General features: G+C 44.1%; 1 protein-coding gene across 3 annotated transcripts in view; it reads right to left on the minus strand.

Moving 5' to 3' along the window:
- Window positions 1-12,364, minus strand: part of acsl3a (acyl-CoA synthetase long chain family member 3a) — a 165,891-nt gene that overhangs the window by 63,358 nt on the left and 90,169 nt on the right. For all 3 annotated transcript variants that reach the window (XM_070883594.1, XM_070883593.1, XM_070883595.1), the window contains one exon: window positions 10,346-10,523. In XM_070883594.1, coding sequence (XP_070739695.1) covers window positions 10,346-10,523 — 178 coding nt within the window. The remainder of the gene's footprint in view (window positions 1-10,345; window positions 10,524-12,364) is intronic.

The raw sequence follows: 12,364 nt of genomic DNA on the forward strand, positions 1-12,364 counted from the left end.
AGGCTCGAGGGGGCGCATGGCCGATTCCTGCTCCCAATTCTTATGTTCTTATGTCCGAAACCATGATTTACCATCCATTAAAATTAATCAAGTGTAAGTAGTAAGTTTACTCTGCGGTCCCATTAATTTGTATATATCTCAAGTTGCTAGGACTAACATCTGTGTTCTAATTGAAAACATAGAAACATAAAAAATAGGTGCAGGAGTAGGCCACTCAACCCTTCGAGCCTGCACCACCATTCAATATGATCATGGCTGATCATTCACCTCAGTATCCCTTTCCCGCTTTCTCTCCATACCCCTTGATCCCCTTAACCATAAGGGCCACATCTAACTCCCTCTTGAATATATCCAATGAACTGGCATCAACGACTCTCGGCGGAAGGGAATTCCACAGGTTAACAACTCTGAGTGAAGATGTTTCTCCTCATCAGTCTTAAATGGCTTACCCCTTATCCTAAGACTATGTCCCCTGGTTCTGGACTTTCCCAACATCGGGAACATTCTTCCCGCATCTAACCTGTCCCATCTAGTCAGAATCTTAGACATTTCTATGAGATCCCCTCTCATCCTTCTAAACTCCAGTGTATAAAGGCCCAGTTGATCCAGTATCTCCTCATATGTCAGTCCAGCCACCCCTGGAATCATAGAAACATAGACATAGAAACATAGAAAATAGGTGCAGGAGCAGGCCATTCAGCCCTTCTAGCCTGCACCGCCATTCAATGAGTTCATGGCTGAACATGAAACTTCAGTACCCCCTTCCTGCTTTCTCGCCATAACCCTTGATCCCCCGAGTAGTAAGGACTTCATCTAACTCCCTTTTGAATATATTTAGTGAATTGGCCTCAACTACTTTCTGTGGTAGAGAATTCCACAGGTTCACCACTCTCTGGGTGAAGAAGTTTCTCCTCATCTCGGTCCTAAATGGCTTACCCCTTATCCTCAGACTGTGACCCCTGGTTCTGGACTTCCCCAACATTGGGAACATTCTTTCTGCATCTAACCTGTCTAAACCCGTCAGTCTGGTGAACCTTCGCTGCACTCCCTCAATAACAAGAACGTCCTTCCTCAGATTAGGAGACCAAAACTGAACACAATATTCCAGGTGAGGCCTCACCAAGGCCCTGTACAATTGCAGCAAGACCTCCCTGCTCCTATACTCAAATCCCTTAGCTATGAAGGCCAACATGCCATTTGCCTTCTTCACCGCCTGCTGTACCTACATGCCAACTTTCAATGACTGATGAACCATGACACCCAGGTCTCGTTGCACCTCCCCTTTTCCTAATCTGCCACCATTCAGATAATATTCTGCCTTCGTGTTTTTACCACCAAAGTGGATAACCTCACATTTATCCACATTATACTGCATCTGCCATGCATTTGCCCACTCACCTACCCTGTCCAAATCACCCTGCAGCCTCTCATCATCCTCCTCACAGCTCACACTGTAGTGTCATCTGCAAACTTGCAGATATTACACTCAATTCCTTCATCTAAATTATTAATGTATAATGTAAAGAGCTGGGGCCCCAGCACTGAGCCCTGCGGCATTCCACTAGTCACTGCCTCCCATTCCGAAAAGGACTCGTTTATCCCGACTCTCTGCTTCCTGTCTGCCAACCAATTCTCTATCCATGCCAGTACATTACCCCCAATACCATGTGCTTTGATTTTGCACACCAATCTCTTATGTGGGACCTTGAAAGTCCAAATACACCACATCCACTGGTTCTCCCATGCCCACTCTACTTGTTACATCCTCAAAAAATTCCAGAAGATTAGTCAAGCATGATTTCCCTTTCACAAATCCATGCTGACTTGGACCGATCCTGTCATTTTCCAAATGCGCTGCTATTTCATCCTTAATAATTGATTCCAACATTTTCCCCACTACTGATGTCAGGTTAACCGGTCAATAATTACCCGTTTTCTCTCTCCTTCCTTTTTTTAAAAAGTGGTGTTACATTTGCTATCCTCCAGTCCATAGGAACTGATCCAGAGTCGATAGACTGTTGGACAATGATCACCAATGCATTCACTATTTCTAGGGCCACCTCCTCAAGTACTCTGGGATGCAGACAATCAGGCCCCGGGGATTTATCGGCCTTCAATCCCATCAATTTCCCCAACACAATTTCCCACCTAATAAGGATATCCTTCAGTTCCTCCTTCTCACTCGACCCTCAGTCCCCTAGTACATCCGGAAGGTCATTTGTGTCTTCCTTCGTGAAAACAGAACCAAAGTATTTGTTCAATTGGTCTGCCATTTTTTTGTCCCCCATTATTAATTCACCCGAGTCCGACTGCAAGGGACCTATGTTTGTCTTCATTAATCTTTTTCTCTTCACATAGCTATAGAAGTTTTTGCAGTCAGTTTTTATGTTCCTGGCAAGCTTCCTCTCGTACTCTATTTTCCCCCTCCTAATTAAACCCTTTGCTGAATTCTAAATTTCTCCCAGTCCGCAGGTTTGCTGCTTTTTCTGGTCAATTTATATGCCTCTTCCTGGGATTTAACACTATCCTTAATTTCCCTTGTTAGGCACGGTTGAGCCATCTTCCCTATTTTATTTTTACTCCAGACAGAGATGTACAACTGTTGAAGTTCATCCATGTGATCTATAAATGTTTGCCATTGCCTATCCACCGTCAACCCTTTAAGTATCATTTGCCAGTCTATTCTAGCCAATTCGCGACTCATGCCGTCGAAGTTAGCTTTCCTTAAGTTTAGGACCCTAGTTTCTGAATTAACTGTGTCACTCTCCATCTTAATAAAGAATTCTACCATATTATGGTCACTCTTCCCCAAGGGGCCTCGCACAAGATTGCTAATTAGTCCCTTCTCATTACACATCACCCAGTCTAGGATGGCCCGCTCTCTAGTTGGTCAAGAAAACTGTCCCTAATACACTCCAGGAAATCCTCCTCCACCGCATTGCTACCAGTATGGTTAGCCCAATCTATATCTAAATTAAAGTCGCCCATGATAACTGCTGTACCTTAATTGCACACATCCCTTATTTCTTGTTTGATGCTGTCCCCAACCTCACTACTACTGTTTGGTGGCCTGCACACAACTCCCACCAGCGTTTTCTGCCCTTTGGTATTCTGCAGCTCCACCCATACCGATTCCACATCATCCAAGCCAACGTCTTTCCTTGCTATTGCATTAATTTCCTCTTTAACCAGCAACGCCACCCCGCCTCCTTTTCCTCTCTGTCTATCCTTCCTAAATGTTGAATACCTCTGGATGTTGAGTTCCCAGCCTTGGTCACCCTGGAGCCATGTTTCTGTGATGCCAATTACATCATATCCATTAACTGCTATCTGCACAGTTAATTCGTCCACCTTATTCCGAATACTCCTCGCATTGAGGCACAGAGCCTTCAGGCTTGTCTTTTTAACACACCTTGCCATTTTAGAATTTTTCTGTAATGTGGCCCTTTTTGCTTTTTGCCTTGGGATTCTCTGCCCTCCACTTTTACTATTCTCCTTTCTATCTTTTGCCTCTGTCTCCCTCTTGTTTCCCTCTGCCTCCCTGCATAGGTTCCCATTCCCTTGCCATATTAGTTTTTAACTCCTCCCCAACAGCACTAGCAAACACTCCCCAAGGACATTGGTTCCGGTCCTGCCCAGGTACAGACCGTCCGGTTTGTACTGGTCCCACCTCCCCCAGAACCGGTTCCAGTGTCCCAGGAATTTGAATCCCTCCCTTCTGCACCACTGCTCAAGCCACGTATTCATCTGAGCTATCCTGCGATTCCTACTCTGACTAGCGCATGGCACTGGTAGCAATTCTGAGATTACTACTTTTGAGGTCCTACTTTTTAAATTTAGCTCCAAGCTCCTTAAATTCGTCTCGTAGGACCTCATCCCGTTTTTTACCTATATCGTTGGTACCTATATGCACCAAGACATCCTTGACCCTTGCACCAGGGAGGCAACATACCATCCTGGAATCTTGGTTGCGGCCGCAGAAACGCCTATCTATTGCCCTTACAATTGAATCCCCTATCACTATAGCTCCCCCACTCTTTTTCCTGCCCATCTGTGCAGCAGAGCCACCCACGGTGCCATCAACTTGGCTGCTGCTGCCCTCCCCTGATGAGTCATCCCCCTCAACAGTACCCAAAGCGGTGTATCTGTTTTGCAGGGGGATGACCGCAGGGGACCCCTGCACTACCTTCCTGCACTGCTGTTCCTGTTGGTCACCCATTTGCTATCTGGCTGTGTACCCTTTACCTGCGGTGAGACCAACTCATTAAACATGCTATTCACGTCATTCTCAACATCGTGCATGCTCCAGAGTGAATCCACCCGCAGCTCTAGTGCCGCAATGCGGTCCGTCAGGAGCTGGAGACAGATACACTTCCTGCACACGTAGTCATCAGGGACACCGGAAGCGTCCCTGACTTCCCACATGGTACAGGAGGAGCATAACACATGTCCGAGCTCTCCTGCCATGACTTAACTTTTAGATTAACTTAAATTGGCAACAACAATGCTAAGTGTTATTTAGTGATAAAGAAGGAAAAAGAAAAGCTACTTACCAATCACTTACCCCCCCCTTGGTTGTGATGTCACCTTTTGATTTCTTTCTACTTCTTTATTGCCTTCTCCCTGCAGCTGCACAAGCTGGCCTCTCCAACCCCAGGCTTTCGCCTCAGCGACGCACCTCCCGACTCCTGATCTCGCGGCCTTTATAGGCCTCTCCGACCCCGGACTCTCGCCTCAGCGACGCACCTCCCGACTCCTGATCTCGCGGCCTTTATAGGCCTCTCCGACCCCGGATTCTCGCCTCAGCGATGCACCTCCAGACTCCTGATCTCGCGGCTTTTATAGGCCTCTCCGACCCCGGACTCTCGCCTCAGCGACGCACCTCCCGAATCCTGATCTCGCAGCCTTTATCGGCCTCTCCAACCCCAGACTCTCACCTTAATAAGCATTAATAAGCAACATGATGCGGAGGGAAGTAAAGGTGAAATTGCAGAGGTACTGGCCACAATCTACCAATCCTCCTTACATACAGGGTGGTTCCAAAGGATTGGAGAATTGTAAATGTTACACCCTTGTTGAAAAAAGGGTGCAACAAATAAACCTAGCAACTGCAGGCAAGTCACTTTAACCTCGGTGGTAGGAAAGCTTTTAGAAACGATACCAGGGACAGAATTAGCATTCACTTGGGACAAGTGTGGATTAATTAAGGAAAGCCAGCACAGATTTGTTAAAGGCAAATCATGTTTTACTCACTTGATTAAGTTTTTTGAAGAGGTAACCGAGAGGGTTGATGAGGGCAATGCAGTGTTCAAAATCATGAGGGGTCTAGACAGAGTCGATAGAGAGAAACTGTTCCCATTGGCAGAAGGGTCGAGAACCAGAGGACACAGATTTAAGGTGATTGGCAGAAGAACCAACGACTACATGATGAAAAACCTTTTTTTACACAGCGAGTGGTTATGGTCTGGAATGCACTGCCCGAGAGGGTGGTGGAGGCAGATTCATTCGTGGCTTTCAAATTGGAATTGGATAAGTACCAGAAGGAGAAAAAAATTGCAGGGCTACGGGGAAAGGCCAGGGGAGTGGGAATAGCTGAAGTGCTCTTGCAGAGAATGGCCTCGTTCTGTGTTGTAACCATTCTATGATTCTATAAAAGCAGCCCTGTCCAGATCACCAGCTTCACAAAATTCAAACAAGACAAATCAGCAAATAAGAAATATAAACACAGTAGGAATGGAGTGCCCAGGCTTTGAGGCCATAACTAACAGGGCCGAGGAGTCAGATACAGTCCGAGGGTCATAGGTTTGTTTCCACCATTCTTTTCGAAGGTTACTATGCAATTTTTTAACTTTCACAATTTGTGACATTGTCGGAATCCCCTTGATAGCAATAGCAACCAGCACACATGGAACCATAGCACAGCAAGAAACCAATGCCTTCAGAAAAGGAAATAGATCAGAGACCATTAATGGTTTTTATTTTAGAAGAGCTTTTTTTTAAAAAAAAGCAGAATAGTAAATTTAACGATTCCAGCACAACTGTCTAAGGACAAGTTTCCCTAGTGAAACACATACAATTACACTCAAAACAAGTGAGTTTGAGAAAGATGGGTCTCATCATGCAGCTGCAGCTCCCAAGCTGAAGCAATTCCAACACCGCAGACCTAGCAGAGAAAGAAACATTGCTTCAATTTGACTGACCAGTAGAATAAACTTAAGATAATTAGCACTGTATAAAATATTGCAGGTGTTATTTGGTGTGGGGAGAGGGCAGAGGAAGTCTGGCAGTGGAAAAAGGTTGTCAGTTTTATCCGTTTAAAAAAAACATGAAGCACACAGAAAAGAAAGATTTATAACAGAATGTTGCACAATATAGTTACAATATATCCCATGAGACAGTGCAACTGAAATTTACTAAGATAATACCAGGGATGAAGGGTCTTAGTTATAAGGAAAGGCTAAAGGAACTAGGGCAAAAGCAAAATACTACAGATGCTGGAAATCTGAAATTTAAAACAGAAAATGATGGAAATACTCATCAGGTCAGGCAGCATCTGTCGAGCAAAACATATTTAACGTTTCAGGTCGATGGCCTTTCGTCAGAACTCCGTTAATTCTCTTTCTCTTTCCACACATGCTGCCCGACCGGCTGAGCGTTTCCTACATTTTCTGTTTTTATTAAAAGGAACTGGGGCTTGGTTCGGTCAAATTGAAAGGGAATGAAATGAGGAAATTTGAAATGAAAATAGAAAATGGTGGAATCATCATTTATAGGGAAAAACTGCAGTTTGAGATGCTTTGGGTGTGAATCCTTCATCAGATCTTAGACTGAGAGGAGATTTGATAGAGGTGTTCAAAGTGATAAAAAGGAAGTGACATGAGCATAGATAGTTTATTTCTATTGGTACATAAATCAAAGACACAAAGCCATGATCTCAAGATAAACAAAACAAGGTACATAAAGGGAGAGATTAGAAGCTTTTTCAGCCAAAGTTATCAGAATGTCGAATGCTTTAACCACAGATGGTGATCAATGCTAAAAATCAATTGTCTCATTCAAAAAAAACCACAATTGTGTCATTTAAAAAGGCACTGAATAATTATTCAGAGAATATAACAGGGTACAGGGATAAAGCAGGTAAATTGAATTAGACTGGGGTACAGGGAAAAAGAATGGTGAAAAAAAATCACTAAGAGGGGCTTAAATTCAGCTCAAGGGAAAAGGGCGGAACGACCTCCTCCTGTGTTAACATTTCTGTGTTGAAAATACTAAATTAGACATCACTGAATTGTTAGTTTTGAACTTGAAGAACTTCAAAATAGTTTACAAAGATCAGTGAATTCAAGGCACTAGATTGTGAAATGATGGAATAGTGGAGTCTTTTCAATATTTATATTATCACTACTTAAACAAACAATTCTAAACAGGATTAAACTTATCATAGATTAAACTGGTGTGTGTGTCTAGCACTAAATAAAATAACTGAATATATATGCCCTTAATTTATAGAATTCAAGGCAGTGAATTGATAAAGAAAGCTACAATTTACCCAACTCACTCTCAAATGGGGGATATAATGTGACTTTTTCCAGATGCAATTATGAACTTGTCTTCCCAATGGCTCCAATGGCCAACTTAGCCATACAGAGCAAGAAACGCCTCTGGTTGAGGTGGAAATCAGCATCCCAATCCGTATTGTAATTCAGCAATCCTGCTGGAAGTTTGTGCGTCAATGTCAGCTGAGGACAGTGCGCAGCCTCCCCAAGTTCAACAACCCATCAATATTCCGTTGAGCCTCACACATGAAGAATGGTTACTTTGCTTAGATACCACAAGGCAAATCACATCCACGGAACCATACCCCAATATGAGGGAAGGAGAGGAAATTGGTTGAGGGGAAGGTTAGGTGCATGTTTTTCCAGATTCAATGAATTGTAAAAATCTTTAATTTTTGTCTGCATGTTTAACCGAAGTTGAATAAAGTACAACTAATATCTGGAAACCATGAATCAAAAATGAACAACTTCAATTTTTTCCAAAATAATCTGCTTCCCTCTGCTCAGTGTATATTGTGAAGTTAAAGCACATGGGATTGGTGGTAGTGTGCTGACGTGGATTGAGAACTGGTTGTCAGACAGGAAGCAAAGAGTAGGAGTAAACGGGTACTTTTCAGAATGGCAGGCAGTGACTAGTGGGATGCCGCAAGGTTCTGTGCTGGGGCCCCAGCTGTTTACATTGTACATTAATGATTTAGACGAGGGGATTAAATGCAGTATCTCCAAATTTGCGGATGACACTAAGTTGGGTGGCAGTGTGAGCTGTGAGGAGGATGCTATTAGGCTGCAGAGTGACTTGGATAGGTTAGGTGAGTGGGCAAATGCATGGCAGATGAAGTATAATGTGGATAAATGTGAGGTTATCCACTTTGGTGGTAAAAACAGAGAGACAGACTATTATCTGAATGGTGACAGATTAGGAAAAGGGAAGGTGCAACGAGACCTGGGTGTCATGGTACATCAGTCATTGAAGGTTAGCATGCAGGTACAGCAGGCGGTTAAGAAAGCAAATGGCATGTTGGCCTTCATAGCGAGGGGATTTGAATACAGGGGCAGGGAGGTGTTGCTACAGTTGTACAGGGCCTTGGTGAGGCCACACCTGGAGTATTGTGTACAGTTTTGGTCTCCTAACTTGAGGAAGGACAGTCTTGCTATTGAGGGAGTGCAGCGAAGATTCACCAGACTGATTCCCGGGATGGCGGGACTGACCTATCAAGAAAGACTGGATCAACTGGGCTTGTATTCACTGGAGTTCAGAAGAATGAGAGGGGACCTCATAGAAACGTTTAAAATTCTGACGGGTTTAGACAGGTTAGATGCAGGAAGAATGTTCCCAATGTTGGGGAAGTCCAGAACCAGAGGTCACAGTCTAAGGATAAGGGGTAAGCCATTTAGGACCGAGATGAGGAGAAACTTCTTCACCCAGAGAGTGGTGAACCTGTGGAATTCTCTACCACAGAAAGTAGTTGAGGCCAATTCACTAAATATATTCAAAAGGGAGTTAGATGAAGTCCTTACTACTCGGGGGATCAAGGGTTATGGCGAGAAAGCAGGAAGGGGGTACTGAAGTTTCATGTTCAGCCATGAACTCATTGAATGGCGGTGCAGGCTAGAAGGGCTGAATGGCCTGCTCCTGCACCTATTTTCTATGTTTCTATGTTCGCCTGAATTGCGTGTTTGGGTGTTCAATAAAAACTGACCCTTTTTACAGCTGTATTCCATCCAAGACACCAAAAGGTTATAATCTCATGATTTTACAATAACTAAATTCAGCAGTGCCACTCTTATTATGACAACTACTTTTGTTTTAAAGTTTGTAATACAAAAATCTTAACGTTATGACTACTTGGTTAGGTCTGCCACTTTGAATTTGTCCTGTACCACTTTTATAATTCAAGTCCCCACAAATAGCAGCTTTTTAGTCCTGAGTACCATTATTTTAAAATAAACAACTTCATAACATTTACAAGTTGAGCAGGGAGCTCATTATTTTCTCACTGATACTATGCTTAATTTAGTAATTTTTGATAGCAACATATTTCAAAGGAAAAATATAGCACTTTACACACCGTAAGTGACATCAATACTGCTGTCAATGAGGATACACTTACACTACAACTGTAATGTCAGCACAAAGCAGATTTAATTTGCATTGTTGTACTATACATTGGATTCAGAGCCCGTAGACAATTCAAAATATCAAAAACTGAAATAATTCATATTGGCTTTAAATCTTCCAGTAAAAGACACGTATAAGGTAACTTGGCTGAACAACATTCCTTCGCTCAATTTCTCCCCTCCAGAAAGCAGCAATTTATGCCATGGCGCAGTTCAAAGGGCACTGGAAACCTCATTTACCCAAAATGGCATTTTGTTGTGTGGGTATAGATGAGCTATCTGATCCTGGGGTTGATCATCACAGCTCAGCATGATCTTGCTTTCACCCAACAGCCTCACACTTGCACTTTCTAGCAGAGGTTACTGTATAGCAATCAGTAGAGATCAGGGCTCAAACTTCATAGTCTGCTTGGTTTAATATGATCCCACATGATGCATTCACCCATAGAGTCATTGTATCAGTTTGAAAACAGATATCACCAAATCAGAGTGCAACAGCCATCACAGCTCCATTTATCCCTTCATTTGCAAAATGCAATTTTATCTGCAATTACATTACTATTTAGTATCTACTAGTTCGCCTCAAACTACTAATTAGATAAAATATACATCGTTAGTCCCTACTAAATATCAACTTTGATATGAATACATTAATGCAAAGTTTTACTCACGAGGAAAGTTGTACATGAAGCAGGACTGTGCAGCTATCATCCATTCAGCTCTGGTTTCACAGAAAATGGCGATGTTGAATTTGGGTCGTTGGCCCAACACAGCCAGCCCACTACCAAAATGTGTAATGCGTTGATAGACCTCGTCATAGGTGAGCCATTTGTAATCCCCAAGAATCAACTGGTTTGGACAAGAAAAAAAAATAATTTTAAAGCACCAATATTGCAAATAGATAAAAAAAACACATGCATACATATGTATTACCTGTGCATAATATTTATAGCACAGAAACAGCTCAGCACATCCATGCCAGTGTTTATGCTTGACACAACCCTCCTCCCATTTCATAATCTCTTAGGTCACCCCTCAGTCTTCTCTTTTCTGTAGAAAAAAAGCCCCAGTCTGTTCAATCTTTCCTGATAGGTATAACCTCAGTTCTGGTATCATTCTAGTAAATTTTTTTTGCATCTTCTCCAGTGTCTCTACATCCTTTTAATAAATCAATGTGGCTATTTGTACTAACTATTTTCTCGTGCTTCTGTGCCTGCGCCCGAAACCGGAACTGGAAGTGGGACCCCGCAATTGGCCACGTTGATTTTGACCATGTTGCCCGACTGAGCCGCCCGCGCCCCGGGTCTCCCGCTGAGTCGCAAGTCACTGAGCCTCCCGCCAAGCCGCTGAACTGCCTGCGCCCTGAGCCTCCCGCCGAGCCGAGCCTCAAGCCGCTGAGCCGCCCGCCAAGCCGCAAACCACTGAGCCGCCCACACCCTTAGCCTCCTGCCAAGCCGCTGAGCCACTGAGCCGCCCTTAGCCTCCCGCCAAGCCGCAAACCGCTTAGCCGCCCGCGCCCTTAACCTCCCGCCAAGCCGCTGAGCCGCCCGCGCCCTTAGCCTCCCGCCAAGCCACTGAGCCACCCGCAGCCTCCTGCCGAGCCACAAGCCGCCGAGCCGCCCGCGCTGAGCCGCAAAGCCGCCCGCCCGCGCCCTTAGCCTCCCGCCAGGCCGCAAGCCACTGAGGCCCCCACTGAGCTGCCCTGAGCCCCCTGCTGAGCCGCAAGCCACTGAACGCTGAGCCCTCGAGCCCCAAGAGAGCTGTGGTGGTGGCGGGGGGGGGGGCACGGTAAGGTCTTGCACTTGCGCTTGATTAAAGGACTTCGGCTGGGTGAGGCAGCACTTGTACTGGAGTAAGGGACTTCGGCTGGAAGAGGGATGTGTCCTTTCTGATTTCTGAAGTCAAAATAGATCATGTTACAATGTATAACGTTAGGCTAGGTGGTTCCATTTACACATTGCAGAGAAACTTCAGGGTGTGGCTTATCCTCCAAGGGGACCAATCAGCAATAGGTCATGTGATAATGGAGAGCCAATCAGAGAAACGGCCACCATTCAGTTAGTACAAATAAATGCATTCTTTAACAATATGGGGCACAGTACTCCAAAGTGTGATCTAACTAAGGTTCTATACAAATTTAACGTAACTTCTGCTTTTCAGTTCTATTCAGTAGAAAAGAACCTCAGTGCTTTGTTTGCTTTTTTATGGCCTTATTTACCTGTGTCGCTACTTTGTGATTTACATATCTGTACCCCCAGATCCCTCTGCTTCGCTACCCCATTTAGACACTTATGTTCCAAGGATTATGTGGCATTCTTCCTACCAAAATGTACCACCTCTTCAATATAGATATTATGTTACATTTCCAATTAAACACCCATTCTGTAAGTTTATTAATGCCTTCCTTTATTTGGTCAATCCTCCTCTATTAACTACAACCCCCAATTTGGTGTCCTCTGCAAATGTTATTTCCAATACCAGAGTCTAAATCATGAAGAATGAGAGGTGATCTTATCAAAACGTACAAGATTATGAGGGGGCTTGACAAGGTGGATGCAGAGAGGATGTTTCCACTGGTGGTGGAGACTAGAACTCGAGGGCATGATCTTAGAATAAGGGGCCGTCCATTTAGAACTGAGATGAGGAGAAATTTCTTCTGAGGGTTGTGAATCTGTGGAATTCGCTGCCTC

The sequence above is a fragment of the Pristiophorus japonicus genome, chromosome 6, assembly GCF_044704955.1.
Source record: "Pristiophorus japonicus isolate sPriJap1 chromosome 6, sPriJap1.hap1, whole genome shotgun sequence".
In the NCBI taxonomy this organism is placed as follows: domain Eukaryota; kingdom Metazoa; phylum Chordata; class Chondrichthyes; family Pristiophoridae; genus Pristiophorus; species Pristiophorus japonicus.